The sequence below is a fragment of the Pteronotus mesoamericanus genome, unplaced genomic scaffold (assembly GCF_021234165.1).
Source record: "Pteronotus mesoamericanus isolate MK-2021 breed Mesoamerican mustached bat unplaced genomic scaffold, CSHL_Meso_final contig_169, whole genome shotgun sequence".
NCBI lineage: Eukaryota > Metazoa > Chordata > Mammalia > Chiroptera > Mormoopidae > Pteronotus > Pteronotus mesoamericanus.
In genome coordinates, this window is record NW_026555068.1 from 12,988,610 (window position 1) to 13,006,980 (window position 18,371).

General features: G+C 38.5%; 1 protein-coding gene across 4 annotated transcripts in view; it reads right to left on the reverse strand.

The window, feature by feature from the left end:
• Nucleotides 1-18,371, reverse strand: part of RBPMS (RNA binding protein, mRNA processing factor) — a 162,350-nt gene that overhangs the window by 81,999 nt on the left and 61,980 nt on the right. For all 4 annotated transcript variants that reach the window (XM_054566077.1, XM_054566076.1, XM_054566075.1 and 1 more), the window contains exons 2-4: nt 13,008-13,085; nt 9,780-9,818; nt 8,535-8,597 (exon numbers count right to left, since the gene is read on the reverse strand). In XM_054566077.1, the coding sequence (XP_054422052.1) occupies nt 8,535-8,597; nt 9,780-9,818; nt 13,008-13,085 (180 nt within the window). The remainder of the gene's footprint in view (nt 1-8,534; nt 8,598-9,779; nt 9,819-13,007; nt 13,086-18,371) is intronic.

Genomic DNA, 18,371 nt, shown 5'->3' on the forward strand with positions numbered 1-18,371 from the left:
GTCTCAATTGCCCTGGTGTCTGTATGCAAGACTTTGTGCCAGCACTTTATGGCTATATCTTTTGACTGAGACAGTCTATTTATGGTACAGGTTCGTATTTACAGCATTTACAAGTGCTTTTGCTTGGTGATTTCCCTTTAACACTTTTGGAAGTGAATAATACCCCTATTTCAGAGATGAGGAACCTGGTATAGGAATAATGAATTAATTATGCCCAACATGTAGTCAGAGAGCTCAAACTATTCAACAAAACAAATTATAAACAAGGCTGGAATCATTTGTGATATATATAGCTATAGTGCTTACCTCAATGCCAGGAATTCAAGGAAATGAAAAAAAGCTTTCATTCATGGAAATAAGGCTTTCCTGATTATATCAGTTGTTTTCAACATGTGACACTATCAAGAACCTTTTCAATGCCCTTTCTTACAATTATTAAAGATTTCTCTAAATTTCTTTTTATCACATATACATTTGAATCTACATTTTTTCCAATAACTAACAGATAATTTAATACTAAATATCCTCAATTCCTCTTTATTTTCCATTTATTATTAAGGCTCATTTGCATTGAAGCCTGAATGACTCTACCTTTTTCCTCTTTAAAACCAACTACTTTCATGTCTATATATTATAAAGTCTATATAGATCTTGGGAAAATACCTTTCCTCGACGTCTTACGTTTTGTATACTCTTATGTATAGAATGCCAGTTGTATCTTGTTAAAACAACCGTCCAATGATTGAGTTTTCTCCTCCCTTCTTTATTAACAGGTAAATCATTTAAGAGTAATACAGTTCCACTGTTTAGAAGTGCCATCACAGATATATTACTAATCCCAGTTGAAAGAAATATTTTAAGTCCTGTGAGATATCAGAAGAACCCAAATCCACTGCTGAAATCAGTCAAAAGTATCCAGTGATCACACCTATTAGGTTGGTTATAATTATTTAAAAAAAAAAAAAAAGCCCTGAAGATAACAAGTACTGGTGAGGATATGGAAAAATTGGAACCCTCATAACATTGTTCATATGAATATGAAATGGTGTAGCGATATGAGAAGGTTTGGAAGTTCCTAAGAGGCTAAAAATACAATTATCGTATGACTGAGCAATTCTATTCCTAAGCTTATACCGAATGTTACTGTCCCTGGTCAGACAGGCCCTGGTACACCAATGTTCACTGATGCATAATTCACATACACTGAACACCACAGAGGAATCTTGAAAACATGCTAAGTGAAAGAAGCCAGACACAAAAGGACAAATATTTAGATATGAAGAGTAGGCAAATTAACAGGGACAGAAAATAAATTGGAGGTTACTAGGGGCTAGAGGAAAGGAAGAATGGGGATGTATGCTAATGGTTACAGATTTTTCTGTTTAGGGTGATAAAGTTTGGGAAATATCAATAGATAGTGGTCATGGTTGCACAACATGGTGAATGTAATTAATGCCACTGAACCATACTCTTAAAAGTCAGAAAAATGGCAAATTTTGTTATATTTCATCATAATTAAAAATAATATAACATACCAACAAAACTGAACTGTACAGTTTAAATGGGCAAATGATAAATCTGTATGGTGCCAGGTGGGGGTATCAGACTTACCAGAGGGATCACTTCATAAATTATATAAATGTCTAACCACTACAGTGTACACCAGAAATTAATATAATATTGAATGTTAACTGTGAGTGAAAAATAAAAAAATATTTTAAGGGCAAATTATGTAGTATGTGAGTTATATCTTAATACAGTTATTTTAAAAAGAACCCAATGGTCTTGGGGTACAATGATAAGTAGAGATCACTTCATCAGCAATTTTCAACCAGTGTCTTGCAAGAGTCACAACGGTGTATACCACAGGATTTTTTAAGACACGCAACATCTGATTCTTTAGTCAGAGTCACTGACTTTTGTCCTTCAATTGTCAGATTAAAAAACAACAGCAGCCAACACAATAGCTGTCCAGTGTGAATGAATCAAAATTACACCTATTTGCCCTGACTGGTGTGGCTCAGTGGATTGAGTGCCAGCCTGCAAACCAAAGGGTCACCAGTTTGATTCCCAGTCAGGGCACATGCTTTGGTTGCAGGTCACCAGTAGGGGGCGGATGAGAGGCAACCACACATTGATGTTTCTCTCCTGCTTTCTCCCTCCCTTCCTCTCTAAAAATAAATGAATAAAATCTTTAAAAATTTTTTCACCAGATTGGCAAAAAATATATTTTTTAGTCTGCTGCAAAATTTAAATAGTTAGTTTGTGTGTGCCTTAAGATGAAAAAAGTTGAAAGTCGCTGACTTAGATCAATGAGTCTTGTATGAGAGTAAAACAAATTATGGCTAGCCTAAACAATATTTAGTTGTTAAGGCAATTTGCAATACATGGTTTGATAACATCAGACTTCTGTAGTCCTACTATAATAATCTATAATAGAGCCTATGATAAAACCTACTCCCCTTCATAACAACTAGTTAAAATAAGGGGAGGAGGTTTTTCAAACAAATTCACATGTATACTCAGGAGTCCACACACAATCTCTTAAAGTACTTCAGATGAGTGAATCCCTAGGAACTGTACACAAGCAAGGAGCAGAACAGGCCTGTTGATTTCAAGTGTTTAACGACTAATCATTCTTATTTATGAAAACATGATTTCAGCTAGGCAACAACAAAAATACTGGGGACTTCACAACTGGCAGGAATAGCCAGAAATGGCTTAATCCCTCCTCAGCTCAGGGTTTTTCTCCTTACACCTGCCCTGCTTCCTGTGTTCTTCCTAAAATTTCCACAAATCCTATTTTTACTACCAGGCTAACTCTCAGTGAGACTATATTTGATTTACATTCCCAAATTACAAATAAATCCTAAAAATATTTTGATACTTGAGGTTATCAGCTCCCCCTTCCATTAGCATGGAAAATGGAAAACTGCCGTAAAGAAATTACAAATGTCTGTGGAGGGTGAGGGATAGGTCAGATACTTTGCTGTCAGTTTAAAAAACGAATGGGGTTTCTAATCATGTGGATTAATGGGAACCTAGATAACCTGAAGGGAAGTCTGGGTTTGGGTTATTTTTTAGCTTAATTTGGGAGTTTTTGCTATAAAAACAAAATATACTATATTTAATTTAGAAGATATGAGTTAATACCCTGATAAAAGTTCAATGTTACCACTCAATTCAATCTGAGCTTTTCCATAAAATTATCAAATTGACTAAAGCATAATAGCAAAAGGAAAGAAAATAGATTTAAAAATCAGTTATTATGAGAAAAGACTAATTATTAATACTAATAACTAAACCAGAGAGTAACCAAAACAGAAATAATAACAAGAGAAGCTCCAAACATAGAGAAGTGGTTCATAACACTAATAACTATTCTACATAGAGGGACTTAATGAATTAAGGTTTAAGTTTCTCAATAGTAGAATCAAGTAAAACATTAGAAAAGGGAACTTTCTCCAAAGAAATGCAAGGAAAAGCTTTTAAGAGAACTGCCGGGACAAATGACACAAGAACATTTTGTAACAGCCATGAGCATCATATGTTTTTAATTCACTAATTAGAAAAGATGACCCTGAAAAAAAGCATAATATATTGGGCTGTAGAGAAGATGTGTCAGCTTCATGATAAAGTGTATTATCTTAAATGGGCCCATTTTTTTCTCCAGAGAGAAGAAATCCAGCTCCATAGTCACACACCATGGCCATTTGTCCTGGATAACATGATTTAAATAGTCTGTCATTGCCACCAGGATGAAGATGCAAGAAGCCTATTTTTAAAAAATTGTATTTTATTGTTCATGGCATTACAGTTGTCCCAAATATCCCTACTTCCCCCCTCCACGCAGCCACCCCCACTCCTGCAGGCAATTCCCACACCACTGCCCACACCCATGGGTCCTGCATATATGTCCTTTGGCCATTCTATTCCCTATGCTGTACCTTATATCCCCATGACTATTCTGTAACTACCAATTTGTACTTCTTAACCCCTTCACCATTTTTCCCATCTTCCTAACACCCCTCCCTTCTGTCAACCTTCAAAACATTCTCTGTATCTATGATGCTGTTTCAGTTCTGCTGGGTTTTGGGGTGTTTTTTTTTTAGGTTCAATTGTTGATAGATATGTATTTATTGCCACATTATTGTACATCGTCTTGATCTTCCTCTTCTTAAAGAAGACTCTAATTTTTCATATAATACTGGTTTGGTGGTCATGAACTCCTTTAGCTTTTTCTTGTCTGGGAAACTGTTTATCTGTTCTTTGATTCTAAATGATAGCTTTGCTGGGTAGAGTAATATTGGTTGTAGGTCCCTGTTTTTCAGGCCTTTGAATATTTCTTGCCAATTCCTTCTAGTCTGCGAAGTTTTGGTTTTTTTTTTTTTTTTTGGTTTGTTTTTGGTTTTTGATTGTTTTTTTTTTTTTTGAGAAATCAGCTGACAGTTTTATGGGAGCTCCCTTGTAGGTAACTGCTTTTCTCTTGCTGCTTTCAAGATTCTCTCTTTGTATTTAACCTTTGGCGTTTTAACTATAGTGTGCCTTAGAGTGGGCCTCTTTGGGTCCATCTTCTTTGAGACTCTCTGTGCTTCCTGGACTGGTGTGTCTATTTCCTTCTCCAAGTTAGACAGGTTTTTTTCATTTTTTTTTTCCCAAAGTGGTTTACAATTTCTTGCTCTTTGTCTTCTCCTTTTGGCACCCCTGTGATACAAATGTTGCTGTGCCTGAAGTTGTCCTAGATGTTCCTTACATTAATCTCATTTTTTTGGATTCTTTTTTCTTCTTGCTGTTCTGATTGGTTATTTTTTGCTTCTTTATGTTCCAAATTGTTCATTTGATTCTCAGCTTCATCCACTCTGCTATTGTTTCCCTGTAAATTGTTCTTTACTTCAATTAGTGAATCCTTAATTTCTCAATTTCTTTTTTTAATGCTGTTGAGATTCTCACTAAAATCCTTGAACATCCTTATGACCAGTGTTTTGAACTCTGCATCTGATAGATGCTTATCTCCATTTTGATTAGTTCTTTTTCTGGAGTTCTGTTCTCTTCTTTTATTTGGGCCATGTATCTTTGTCTCCTCATTTTGGCAGCCTCCTTTTATTTGTTTTTATGTATTAGGTAGGGCTACTACACCTCCCAGGCTTGACAAAGTAGCTTAATGTAGTAGGTGTTCTGCAGGGTCGTGGCACAGCCTCCCCTATTACCCAAGCTGGGTACTCAAGGTGGGCCCACTTTGTGGGCTGTGTACACCCTCTAGTAGTAGTTGAGCCTTGACTGCTGTTGGCACATCCAAAGTCAACCACTGCCTGTGTTCTGTCCAGGGTCACACAGCATTACCTACAATGCGAGCTGCAGATGGCTGCTACTTGTGTTGGGCTTGCAGGTGTCCAAAAGGGGCCACACTGTGAACCAAGTCCAGCTGCTGCTGGTGCTGGGCCTAGATCAACTTAGGGAGAGGTACAGAGCTTGCTGAAGCCAGATGCTGCTTGTTTGAGAGAATTTAGGAAAACCTGAAGCATGGGCCAAGACAAGACATTCATATGGAAAAGCCACTGGAAATAGCTTGGATGGGTCTGAAAGATGGGTGTGGCAGGGTCTTGAGGAATCACCAGAGTAGGACAAACAGTGTGAGCCAGGTTGGAGTCTCAGATATGGTACCTGCCTGCTGGTTTTGTGGAGGGAGTGCTCAAAAAAGGTACAATGGCCTCTGCTAGCACTTCTGTCTGGGAGAAAGCAACTCCCCAGCTCTTGCCCTAATGCCGGACAATTTAGTTCCTCCCTATATGTCTCTGATGCTTTTCAATCTGCTGTCCCAGTTCTACAGCTCTAAAAGAGTAAGTCCAAGTAAGTCTATGCACAGAACTGCCTGGGATACTGCAAGTTTTTGTATCACAGCCTCAAACTACAGGCTCAATCCCCACTGGTTTTTACAGCCAGAATTATGGGGATTTATCTTCCTGGAAATGGAACCCTGGGCTGAGGAGCCTGCTGTGGGGCTGGGACCCCTTACTCCTAAGATATCCCTCCCAATTTTTATCTGCCACATGTGGGTGTGGGACCAGCCTGTTCTATGTCTCCACTCCTCCTAGCAGTCTCAATGTGGTTTCTTCTTTCATTCTGTAGCTGCAGGACTTCCACTCAGCTCAATTTCTGGTAGTTCTGAATGAGAGTTTTTCTACAGACTAGTTGTAATTTTGATGTGGTGGTTCAAGGAGGCAAACTACGTTTACTTATGCTGCCCTCCTGGGTCCTCTTTTTCTGGGCCTACTTCTATTTGCAGCATTCATTCTCTCTAGGCCTCAGGTCCCTGATAATAGAGATAATAGGATGATCTCTAAGGTACAAAGGCCTCTAATATTCCACATATAGAAGTTAAGAACTTTGAGAAAGATCAGCCAGGAGTGTATTAAATGCCCTATACTCACAAGTCATTCTCTGAGCAGAAGAAAGCTCACATTCAATACTCCTCAGGTAAATATTAAGAGTTACGCTTACGTCCACAGAACATGACAGAATTAGACATGGTTCACTGGGAGTTCTTCCCAAAATACTAATACATGAGCAACAAACAGAATTAATGATTAAGAGAGAGGATAATATTCAAGAAAGCCTTGCTGTGAGTGAAAAAGAAGGGAAGAGTTGAGCACAAGAGGAGCCTAAAACCAGACCTCAGGTCAAGAAAGCCCAATGATCTGGGGCCATCCTGGCATCAGGATGGGCTTAAACGTCTCTATCGTCATGTTATAGCATAGCTCAATAACTGACATTTGTAGTGATATCACCCTTAGGCACCAAGAAAATTTGAAATTATATTGCTATGCTCTACTTAGTAAGGTAAGAAAACCCAGCTTATGACTATGACCATTTAATATCCTAGCTCATAAGGGAATGCCACCTTAAGATGAGAAAAGCCTAATGTTCTTCAGACAGAGGGTCAGTGACATCTTTTTATACACAGCAAGGTAAAGTAAGGCAATCCATTCTGTAAACAAGTTTCAACTACTGTTACTTCCTATATAAGAAAAATGAAAAGAACCTGGTGAACACGTCACCTAACATAACTTTATAGGACCCAAAACATTTTTACGTTTACTAAGATGTCACCTGATTAGAATGAAAGAAAACACTGTCTAAATAGAAATTGTGGTTTAATTTTTGAGTTTAAAATTTCTTGGGTTTTCTTTTTTTCTTTTTGAGAAAATTCTGGTTGTATCCATGTAATGCAAATATCATGAAATAATTTTTATGCCAAAATATTCAACTATATAATTTGCTTCAGCGTATATCACTGATATTCAATAAATAATTGGTTTACATTCTCTGGGAGAGGAACAGTGTAAGTAAGCAGTTATTCTCATCAGAAGGTCATTTATCCAAATCCAGAAAAATCCAGAGCTTTCTGAAGCTCTTGCATTCCTACGATTTTCCTGTATGTTTTCATGAAAAACCAACAATAACAAGCAAATTATTTCTTATGAAAATATATACATTTTTTTCCAAAGCCCGAAAACCTCTCAAGATTGTCACAATGAAACCATAAAGTTGACCTCATTCCCTTGGGCCACCAAGTCATTGGGATGTCAGGTCTGTTCTACAGCCCCTCCTTAGCATCCAGGAGCTCAGAGGAGCAACTGGCAGGTGTACCTGTAAGGCCAGTGACAAGTTCCCGGAAGCTTATACCATAACACCCAAAGCGCAAACAGTCAAGTGGCCACTTTCCTTCAAGAAGCATCCTGAACACTTTTGGCTGCATTAATCAACCCTTATTCACAGCTGTTTAGCCCATTTGCTTGGAGCAGGATGGAGCCAGGCTCTTCACTGAGAATCCTCACCTGAGGATCAGCTCTTAGCATTTGGAGCTCAACTAAATTGGCTTCTTTCCACCTTATCTCGGCTTGGTTCCCCTTAAGTTGTTTTGTTTTTCCGCATTCCAAAGAGGAAAAATATTTACTAAAGTAAAAAGGGTAAAAGCTTCACAGTATATGGCAGACAAGATGCCTGCAAACCCAATACAGCTATACTATTCAATTATAGTTTACTCTTACTGACTGTATCACAATGCAAAATGTCTTTTCAGAAAGCCATATATGCAAGTTTTTTTTAATCAATCAGAATAACAACAATGACTTCTTTAAGAAACAAAAAGCCACAACCTAAAATAAAAACCTTATGAAATAAGAAAAGCCAAGACTTTTATCTCTTCTTGGCTTAGGTTTAGCCCTAAAAGTATAATGATGGCCAAACTAAGCTGTACACCATTGAGGGATATGATTGGTCTGCATTAAAATAAGACTCACATCATCAGGTATTTTGAGCATGATAGCTAAAGCTAGAGAAGAGCAAGTGTTACTTAGTAGTTTGCACATCTGACCACAATTCTAAGAAATATCTCTTTCGAGGGCTCATTAAACTGATGGGCCCTTCCCTGTTTGACTGTGAAGTCACATTCCTTCCATTTGAGCTCCTGCAACATCCCACCACCTCATAAGGAATGCACCCGCCCCCCGCCCAGCGATTACAGGAGTACTCACATTCAAAGCATTCTTAGCAGCTTCTGCTTCTGAGCGACTGTCAAAACTGACAAAACCTACGGGCTGAGGAAAGAAAAACAAATATGAAGGAAGAAAATCAGAGGCTATTTTTCTGGGTCAAAGGTGATATCAAACTGAAGAGCTAAGATAAAGAAATGACCGCAGGCATTTGTGTAGAAATAAGAAAGCCAGTCCAGAAGAATCATGAGTCAGTGGTTTAGCTAAATTTCTAACATGAATCAAAGGGATTGTGAGGATGGTTCTTCAAGGGCACAGCTGAGGATTTAGAGAATCATAAAAATAACCTAGAAGGGGTTGGAAGGTGAGCAGCAGTGAACAAGGGAATAGAGAAACACTTGGGTTGAGAGACTCTACTCTCACAAATGGATTTCAGTGTACCTCAGCTTCTTTATCTTTTAATGTAGAAAGAGAACTGAATCACCTTTTGGTAACTGTCAGTGCAAAGAATACAATGACACAATGATAAAAGCCCTGTACTCTCACTGCACGATCAAAATTACAAAATGAACATTTCCATTGCAAATCCCAAGGGATGCCTTTCAAAAGTCCTGCGTTTAAATAGGTGTGTAAACCATACTGTTCCAACTAAAGAGAACAGGGTCATAATGCCTTTGGACTCAATGATCTCTCAGTCCAGAAGGATACTAGCAACATAGCTTGTTCCTGATGAACCAGAGAATACCTCACGGAGTGACGAACGTGATTGGGAGGTGAGCATGCTGAGTGTTCAGCACTAGAGGGGAAAAAGCATACAGCTGAAAATGTTCCAGAAGCTTGCAGGAACTATCAGGGTCACTGATTACCACCTCCATTCAGGGTTTGAGAGGGAACATGATTCTTCACCACCAGATACTCATACCGATTGTGAGAGTCTGCCTGTTTAACCTTATTAAAAAAAGAAAACAGGAAAGAATTGGGAATAAATGTGAATTTGGATAATAATTACTTTTGAATACACAGACAAATCCCAATATAACTATGCTGGCTGCATTACATTTACCTTCCTTGGGGCTAGTCCCAGATACCCTAGCTGGAGACTATGGAATTACGAACCATTTTCCTATGCTAATTCCTAACTGACCTCACTCTTATTTTTAATACAACAACAAAATAAAATCCTAATGGGAAAAAAGAATGCTAGCTCTAGTAACATTCCTGAAGAAAGTCAATTCAAACTTTTTGTGGAAGTGACCATTTATATATATGCAAGTTTAAAATTCTTACCTGCTTAGATGTGAGCTTTATAAGAGAACCCTCATAGCCCTGAAAATAAAAGAAGAATCAAATTTAGACCAAAAAAGAGAGTGCTGGGGGAAAAAGCAATTATAATAGCACCTTCTCAAGGAAAAATGAGTCCTTTATGGCTATTGACTACCTCTTTCACAAAGCCTCTTAAATTCACTGGGAAAGCAAATTACACACAAAGTCACACACCTCTCTTTATAGATGCCCATGTTTGCATAATTGGAGCCTAAAAGAAATCAAGCCCTGAAATTCATGCATTTTTATGTTTCTTTTCCTTATTTTTTTTCAAGAAATTATGCAATGGTAGGACAACTGGCATCTCTGTCAACAGCAGATCTTTATTCAATAGAATTATGGGAGGGAAGGGGTAAATTTAGTAAAATAGGAAGGTAAGAGTATGTGATAACTTGGTCATGTATTTCCTATAAAATAACAACAATGAAACATTAACAATGCACTATACCTTGGTGATCACTTTGTAAGTTATACAAATGTCTAATCAACACAGTTGTACACCTGGAAACTAATAGAACATTGTACATGAACTGTAATTGAAAAACAAATTATTTTTTAAAAAAGAATGTACTGGGTAAAACTTACTAATCAAAATTTCAAAACTGCCAAGAAAGTTTAAGCAGGCAGTATGTTGAATCTTGTTGAGTTGTTTTGCTTATTTATTAAATCAGCCTGTCTTCATGTTGGTATTCTGATTGGGACATGCAAAAATTCCCCACTGGGTTTTTATTCCAGCTCATCCTCAAGGAAGACAGAAACACTCCCTTTCAATCTCTCCCTTCACTCTTCCTGGCTCCTCAGCATAAGGATAACAAACTGTGTTTATTTCTGAAAATAATCAATGGTTGGTGGCTTGCACTGAGGGATGACAGAGACGGGGGAAAAACACCACTTGACATGATTGACCACCACACATATCAGAGTAGAGACAGATTTGTGGACTAGGGTCAACCTCCAGGGACTTTAATTAAAAGAGGGTTGTTAGGAATGTAGCAGGGTCCTGACTTCAACGTAGCATCTCTGGGCAGAATGTTGGGATTGATTCATCTTCATATCTTCCCAGCAGAGAACTATGTGACCAATTAGCTACTGTAAACATTTTACCTCACAGGCCTTGAGCTCTTCTGGCCAAAGAGGTCGTGATTTGCAGCCTTGCTTCTTCCTTTTTCAAGGTGCTTTCTCTGAAAAACCTAGAGCTTTAAACACCCCGAAGGCCTCAGCAGCAAAGGACAAATAGATTTTTCACTCAAGTAAAACACCACTGGCAGGAATATATTGTGCTCTCAAGTCACAAGAAGAGAATTAGTATCACAAAATAGTTCAGAACAGGGATGGCACAGTCAGACCTCTTGGGTTCAAATCCCAGCCCTGCCATTTATTATGTGGGTAAACTGAAGCAAAATTTATTCAACTGCTTGAAGTCTCATTTTCCTCATTTGACTAAAGGAGACCGAGCCGTTTTAAGGGACAGCGATGAGAATTCAGTGAGACCATTCATAAAAGGGGCCTGCTAGCTGTATCACTTTCTCTCTACACGTATATGAACACAACAGTATTTTGTCCATTAACATCAATTAAGTTAAAATGTCCTCATCCTACAAAAGGGATTGTAAAAATTGCAACCCTGCAGAAGAAACTCAGGAAACTCTGCGAAGTTGGTGCCGTCTTCCCACAACTCCTTCCCTCTCTTCCCCACTTCCTCTCAGCTGACCTCCCATCTAAGCTCCGTTTCCCCTGTGCTGTCATCACTGCTGTTGCGTGGAGGCAGCGATTTCAGTGGCTGCGCTGCAGCGCGCACTCCCTGACTGTTTAGTCCAGGGCACTGACTTCTTTTCCTTCAGGGTTGTCAAATTAAAAATATTACAACAGCCAACATAACAATAGCCATTCGGTGTGAATGAATCAAAATTATACCTGTTTTTGTCATATTAACAAAAGGTTTATTTTTTTGGTGTGCTGCAGAATTTTAGTAATTAGTTTACATGTGCCATGAAATGAAAAAGGTCAAAAACTGCTGAATTAAGGGGCTGACTGTCCGAAAGGATTTATGTCATTGCATGGTGACTTCTTGGCACATAACCTAGACTCTATTTTATCTTTGTTGGTTTTAACTGGCTGCCCCCTTGACACCCACCCCGTCCCTTCCTACACAGCTGTTTCCAGCTGTCATGTCCTCATCCCTTCTCCCTAAGAAGCTAGATCCTATTCCTCAACCTGTCTTGCATCTATGGTTGGAGTCCTGCTTCAACAGGGATGAGGATCTTCAACCAAAAATCAAGATGGTCCATCACCTAATCATAAGTGTGGCCCCGGCTGGCATCAATGGCCGACACATCCTGTACAACAGCTCAGGCCACAGGCTCTGAGTTTATCTTGCCCTCCAGGATCACTCCTTGAGGACCAAGGCCTCCAGCCCGGAGCTGGCCCAGTCCTAGCCTTTTCCGGCCCTCACAGGCTGGCCTCAAGGTTGTGCCTTGGCAGCAGACTTATTTCAGCTTCAGTCTGACTTCCTGTTAGGTTTTCAATCCCAGATACATGAAGCATCTCTAAAGCCGTTTTATCTCAGTAGTCACACCGCATTAAATATCTCGCTAAGCACCCGGAAAGATTCCGCTCTTGCCAAGCAATGCTTTGAAATTTTGTTCTACCTTATTTGCAACGTAGGATATTTTTCCCATGAAAAAAAATAATGGTGTTAGGTTCCTAGTTTAATTCATACAAGTCTATTTAACCTATTATCTCTCCAAAGAATAGTACTAACAGAACTATTTCAACTAATAATCTCCTAGGGATAGGGCAGGACTTATATTACTACATTTGAAATATTTGAAATATAAATGCATAATCAATAACTGATAGTACATTTGGTGATCTGTACCTAGAAGAACACCCTCAGCTGGCAGGGGACACTAAGGCTGCTCTACATGGAAGGAGCAGATACATGTCCCCACGAGCAAGAGAAAAGACTTCTCTGGCCTAGCTCTGGGGAGGGCAAAAGGCAGCTTCCGTGTTTCCTGAGTGCGACTGTAAACTAGAACTGAGTGGTTAAATCCCCATGCACTAACCTTTTACAAATATCACTTCACAGGGTACTTTCTCAAACATTTTATTTCTTCCTCCAAAGAGACCCCAAGAAGCTTGTACACACACTTTCTGTTTCCTTTTACAATTTCTAAAAGATAGAAAAGGTACCTTAAATGGTCTGAAAAGCAGATAGAGCTCCCGAGGTTTGATATCCAGGGGGAGGCCACTGACAAACAGGGTCCGGACCTGGAAAGGAAATACGAGAGCCGCTCAAAGGGGTGGAATCCAGGGAATCATTCTTATGTGAAATTTCAAAAACACGTTTCTTCGCATATTCCACGGATCCTACCCAGTTCATGTTCTTTCAATGACGCAGGAGTACTCTAATGGTAAAGTGACATTAAATTAACTCTTCTATGTGGATTATTCAAAGTGAACTGCCTCTAGCTGATCTAAATTCATAAACTGACTTCCTTCCCAACTAGCCATTATCTAGTTCTAAAACTGAGGGGATAAAAGGGTCCATATAATTGAATTATTAGCTTAAGAAAATACTGCCATGAGGGTAGAAAACCTACCATTCCTCTGCTCTAATCAAACAAACACAGAATGCGGTTCCAAAGTAAAATCAAAGCAATTTGTTTGCTCCTGCTAGTCCTGTCATTGCTTCCCTCATCTGTATTAATATTCACAGTACTTTTAATAAACAGAAAAGTTTATTGAACAATTCAAACACACCTAAATAGTGGTCAAAATGCCTAACTGCATCTTCTCAGTTCCAAAGCAGAAGGGCAGACCTCACTGACCTACAACTGTAAGGCCTAGAGTACAAACTATCTTCACCTTTATCCTTTATCCTCTTTCTCTTTAACCTTAAGCATTTTAATTATGATGTATCTTGGAGCAGGCTTTTTGCACCTACAGCCAAGATTGCTCTACCCAGCAAAGATATCATTTAGAAACTAAGAGCAGATACAGAGCTCCCCAGACAAGAAAAAACTAAAAGAGTTCATCATCACAAGACCATTATTATACGGAATGTTAAAGAGACTTATTTAAGAAAAAGAAGATCAAACCTGAATAATAAAATGGCACTAAATACATATTAACAATTGAATCTAAAAAACTAAGCAAACAAGAACAGAGAGAGAATCATGGATACAAAGAGCATTTTGAGGGTTCCCAGATGGCAGAGATTGTGGGGTAATGGATGAGGGGATTAAGAAGCACAAATAGGTAGTTACGGAATAGCCATGGGAGGTAAAATACAGCATAGGAAATGGGGGAAGCTGCTTTGTGGGGGGGGTGCTAGTACAACTGTAATAGCATAATCAATAAAAGATAATTTTAAAAAAGGGATTTGGGGAGTTAGCTTAGGAAATGAACTTCCATTTATAGTACTGATCTAAGAAGGTGGCTTTACAAACTTTCAAGTCAAATAATTTAGCAATGACAGCCACTAGAAATCTGGGGGTTGTCAACAAGATTACCTGATAAAGTAAGGTTCATCTGCATCTATAAAATATAATATGCAACCACTAAAAATGATGTTCAAGGAAAAAGTACATATTGTTTGGTTTTATTCTGTAAAACAAGCAACCAACACACACGATTTGAAGAGGGGGAAAATGCCTTGTAGGATACATATGTACCAACATGTTTATGTTCACATGCTTTCATCCTGAGTGGTAGAATTGAGGCAGGAGATAGACAGGAAGGAGGAAACTCCAGAGGTGCCCCAGGGCTAAGATAAAGAACATGGATAAAGGGCGGAGACACTGTTCTAAGACTGGTAGTTTCTACTTTCTGGAAAAGCATTGAATCTTAGTGAATCGGGAATGCACCTGTGCAGAAGATGCTACCTGACCCCTGCTTCATTATAATAGCATTACAATAAATTAGCATTGTGGGACCCCCTTCCCGGTAGCCAATCAAGGAAATCAGGGAGACCCACGCTAAAGGAATAAAAGCCCTCCAGCCCCTGAGTTCACGGCTGTTAGGTTCTGCCCTGCTCTTCTCTGCTCAGAGTTGGCCTGCTCCCATGTTCTGTGTGGCTTAATAAATCTGCTTTCTCTCGCTTTCTGCTTTAATCTTTGTGTGTTTGGTTCGATTTTTTTGTCCATGATCACCAAGAACCTGGTTACCTGTGCCCACCTGTGACAGAATAATAAGTGATTTTAATAGTTTTTATAAGTAGGTTTTTTCTATCTAATAAGCATGTATTAGATATTACCATTAAGTTTATTTTTTAGGTTGAGAATTGTCTAATTTTTAAAAATACTTTGCTTTCTTGAGAAAACTATAAATAATGCCAATATTTATAATTAAAATTGTCAGGTTTATGGATAAAACTTTTCTATGTAAATATTTCAGAAATAAAAGAGATTCTTAGTGTCTCAACAGGAAACTGTTATACGAGGGAAAAACAGGGCTTTGTTTACCACTCACCCACAGAAGATGACAAGGAGCTCAAAGGAACTCTATCTTGTTCATCAAATTAGAGGCAACTAATAAGATCTGACATTTTATTTAGACATGGAAACAACTTCTATTTCCTAGAATCCAGTGGAGCCAACAGTTTCTCAGAAACTTGCCAGGATATGTCACTTCTCACTGAAGAGATATTCTCTCCTCGGATAGAACAGATACACTGACTAGGAGAAATAATTCTTAAATACTTAACAGCATGAAATATGGGTGCAACTAAAGGTCACTAAAATCTACGTGCTTGGAATCCGTGTGCTTTGAATCCTTTCTAGACCACCTCAGACTTGCAAACTTGGGGGAAAAAAGAAACCAAAATACCTCTTCTTGGGTATCATACTTTCCTAAGAATTCTAGGTAATTGGGACCTGGGATCCTGGGGAAATTTGAAAGCACTTTAGTTCCCTTACTCTTCTCACCTGCCACTCTTTTTATGTGAGCCATTCAACAACAACACACTCTGGGTTTGTCTTTTCAACTCTCTGGGAATCACAAAGGTGAGACGATTTCTGACTGCAGGGAGCTCACTGTCGGGGAAGGAAGCAGAGCATGCAAACAACCTTCCATAATAACAGAAGACTTAACTCCTTCCCAAAGTCACCAATTAGAACACAATCAGTGTCATAAAATTTTAAGAAACACATAAATCCATGATCAACTACTCAGACAGAAAATTCCCCTCAAATAGCAAGTGAAAGACACCAAATGAACTTTTGTGGCAGGACAATCACTATCCAGGGCAGCCCTTAATTGACCGGCAGTGTCTAAGGACACAGATGTGCCTGGCACTATGCCTTTAGTGGCACAGATGTTTACTTTATCAGACACATGGGGAAAAACATTTTTTAGTCAAGGACACAACATGCCTTATAGAAATTCAAGACATGAAGCTGCTGATAGCTCTATCCCAAAGGGACTCTAACGGATTCTGTGGACATACCTTCAACTGCACTTTTACGCCGGCGTACGGAAGGCATAATGCTAGGAGGAATCCTCCTGCGTAGAACAGTAAGAGCAAGCGCCTTCTTGGCTCAGCTACTACATATCATTTCACCAGAGCCACAGTTACATTTTGGATAAAACTAACCATGTGTTCTTAACTGGTATTGCCAGCTTTCAGTGGGAAAGACAAGCCACATTTCAGTGACTGACTTCTAATTTAATAAACTCTAATTCAGTAAGTAAAGCCATTCTGTCAGTCTTAAGCTTTCCTGGATAGAAAGGCCAACAGGACTTGAAATGGAAAGGCCCTACTTTTAATAAATAACAGGCATTAATTATCCTGTAACCAATCTAAACATTCACATAAAAATTAATGGACAATGTTTATTAATTTCAGTATATTGCAGAGAATAATCATGCATACTTTTCAATAAGTGGCCACATCTGGTACATACCATAGTGTCAAAGACTATAAGCATTTTCTGTATGTTTTACTTATTTAGAAAAAGGTCTCAGGGATCATCCTCTAGCTGCTCTGAGCTGAGACCTTGAGGTTGCTCTTAAATTTATAGGATGGGGAAAGACAATTTCTCATTTTCTAATGGCTCATGAATAACTGTATGGTCACTCCTTTGAAACATTCTAATGAGTAAAACCATGGGGATGCTTCTCTGGCCTTCTATTCTCCACAAGCTTTCTCTCCATCTACCCACATTTTTAAGCATATGACCACAGACTCTGAAAGAAGCTTTCGAATATGTTGTGTGTTTAAATCATTCTTTTGGAGTAATCACTCCTTGTAACATGGAGTGGATTCACAGATGAGAACTTTCAAAAGGGATTTTAGAATTTGAAGGCTTTTTTTTTCTTTTCTTTTTTTTGCAGTGGCTAGCACAGTCTGAGACACAGAGGGAATACTGTGTAAATATCTCTTGAATTATTTTAGAAGTCTACAGAACAACATTGTGTATCCATGGGACACTGTTTTTGACACCTGTTGACTATACAGCAAACAAAATGAGGGACCACATTTCCCAGTCACAATCATGTCAGTACAGTTACCACAATATCAAATGATAAAGACTCATACATGACAAATAGGCAAAAGACATTAACACTATAAGAAGTGGAAATTTAAAGAGTAAAAAAAGAAATGAGACAAAAACAACCAGAATCAAGGGAGAAAAATGAAAAAGACAAAACCACAAAAGACCACAAAAAAATTCAGGACTATACATCCATTTACTAGAACAGGGTAATACATGAACACTAGTAAAATCGCCCACATTTCAACTGATATTTACACATAAGTGTGTTTCAAACAAGTCCCATTTCAACAAATGTATGAAAATGTATGCAATTCACAAAGTTTTTAAAATGATGCCCAAATTCACTAGTGCGCACATGTAAAATGATGAGGAGATATACCTGTATCTACTAATATAGGACAAAGTTCTCAATCATTAAGTAAAAACAACAACAACAAACAAACAAACAAAAAACCCAAAACAGCAAACACCAGAAATTGTTCATAACCCCAGTTTAACTCTTTCGGTGCTGTTTGTAACTTAGTATATGCTCAAGTTTTAAAAAAAAGTATTAAAAGAACGTATACCTATGTATACCCAATTCCCTACAAGTTAATAGTAGAGAGTTCTGTATGTTCACAGTGGAGAGAGTAGGTATGACTTACAGAACTCACATTTATACATTAATACACTTTGGCATATAAATATTTATAACTACAAGCTAATTTTTTTAAAAGGGAGAACAAATACAAGTCCAAAAGTTTGTGGAAAGTGTAAGCCTTAGGTCCTGCCTATCCACATTTGTTCTTAGAAATTTGCATTTTCCTGCCTATCCTTGCTTCATGGGGACAAGCCTGATCTAGTAGAAATACCCACTCCAGTGTTTGTTTCACACTTCAATTCAGACCACAAGTCAGTGTTTCTTCATATTCTAAAAGTCAAATCTCACCTAAAAGGGGCACCAGTGCCTCTAAGATAACGCCAGCGGAGCAGGACCATCCCAGCTGCAACCAAAGGGTGCTCGCGCTTCGTGGCCACCCTACTCTCCACCGAGATGAGAACAGAGGGGTCACTCACT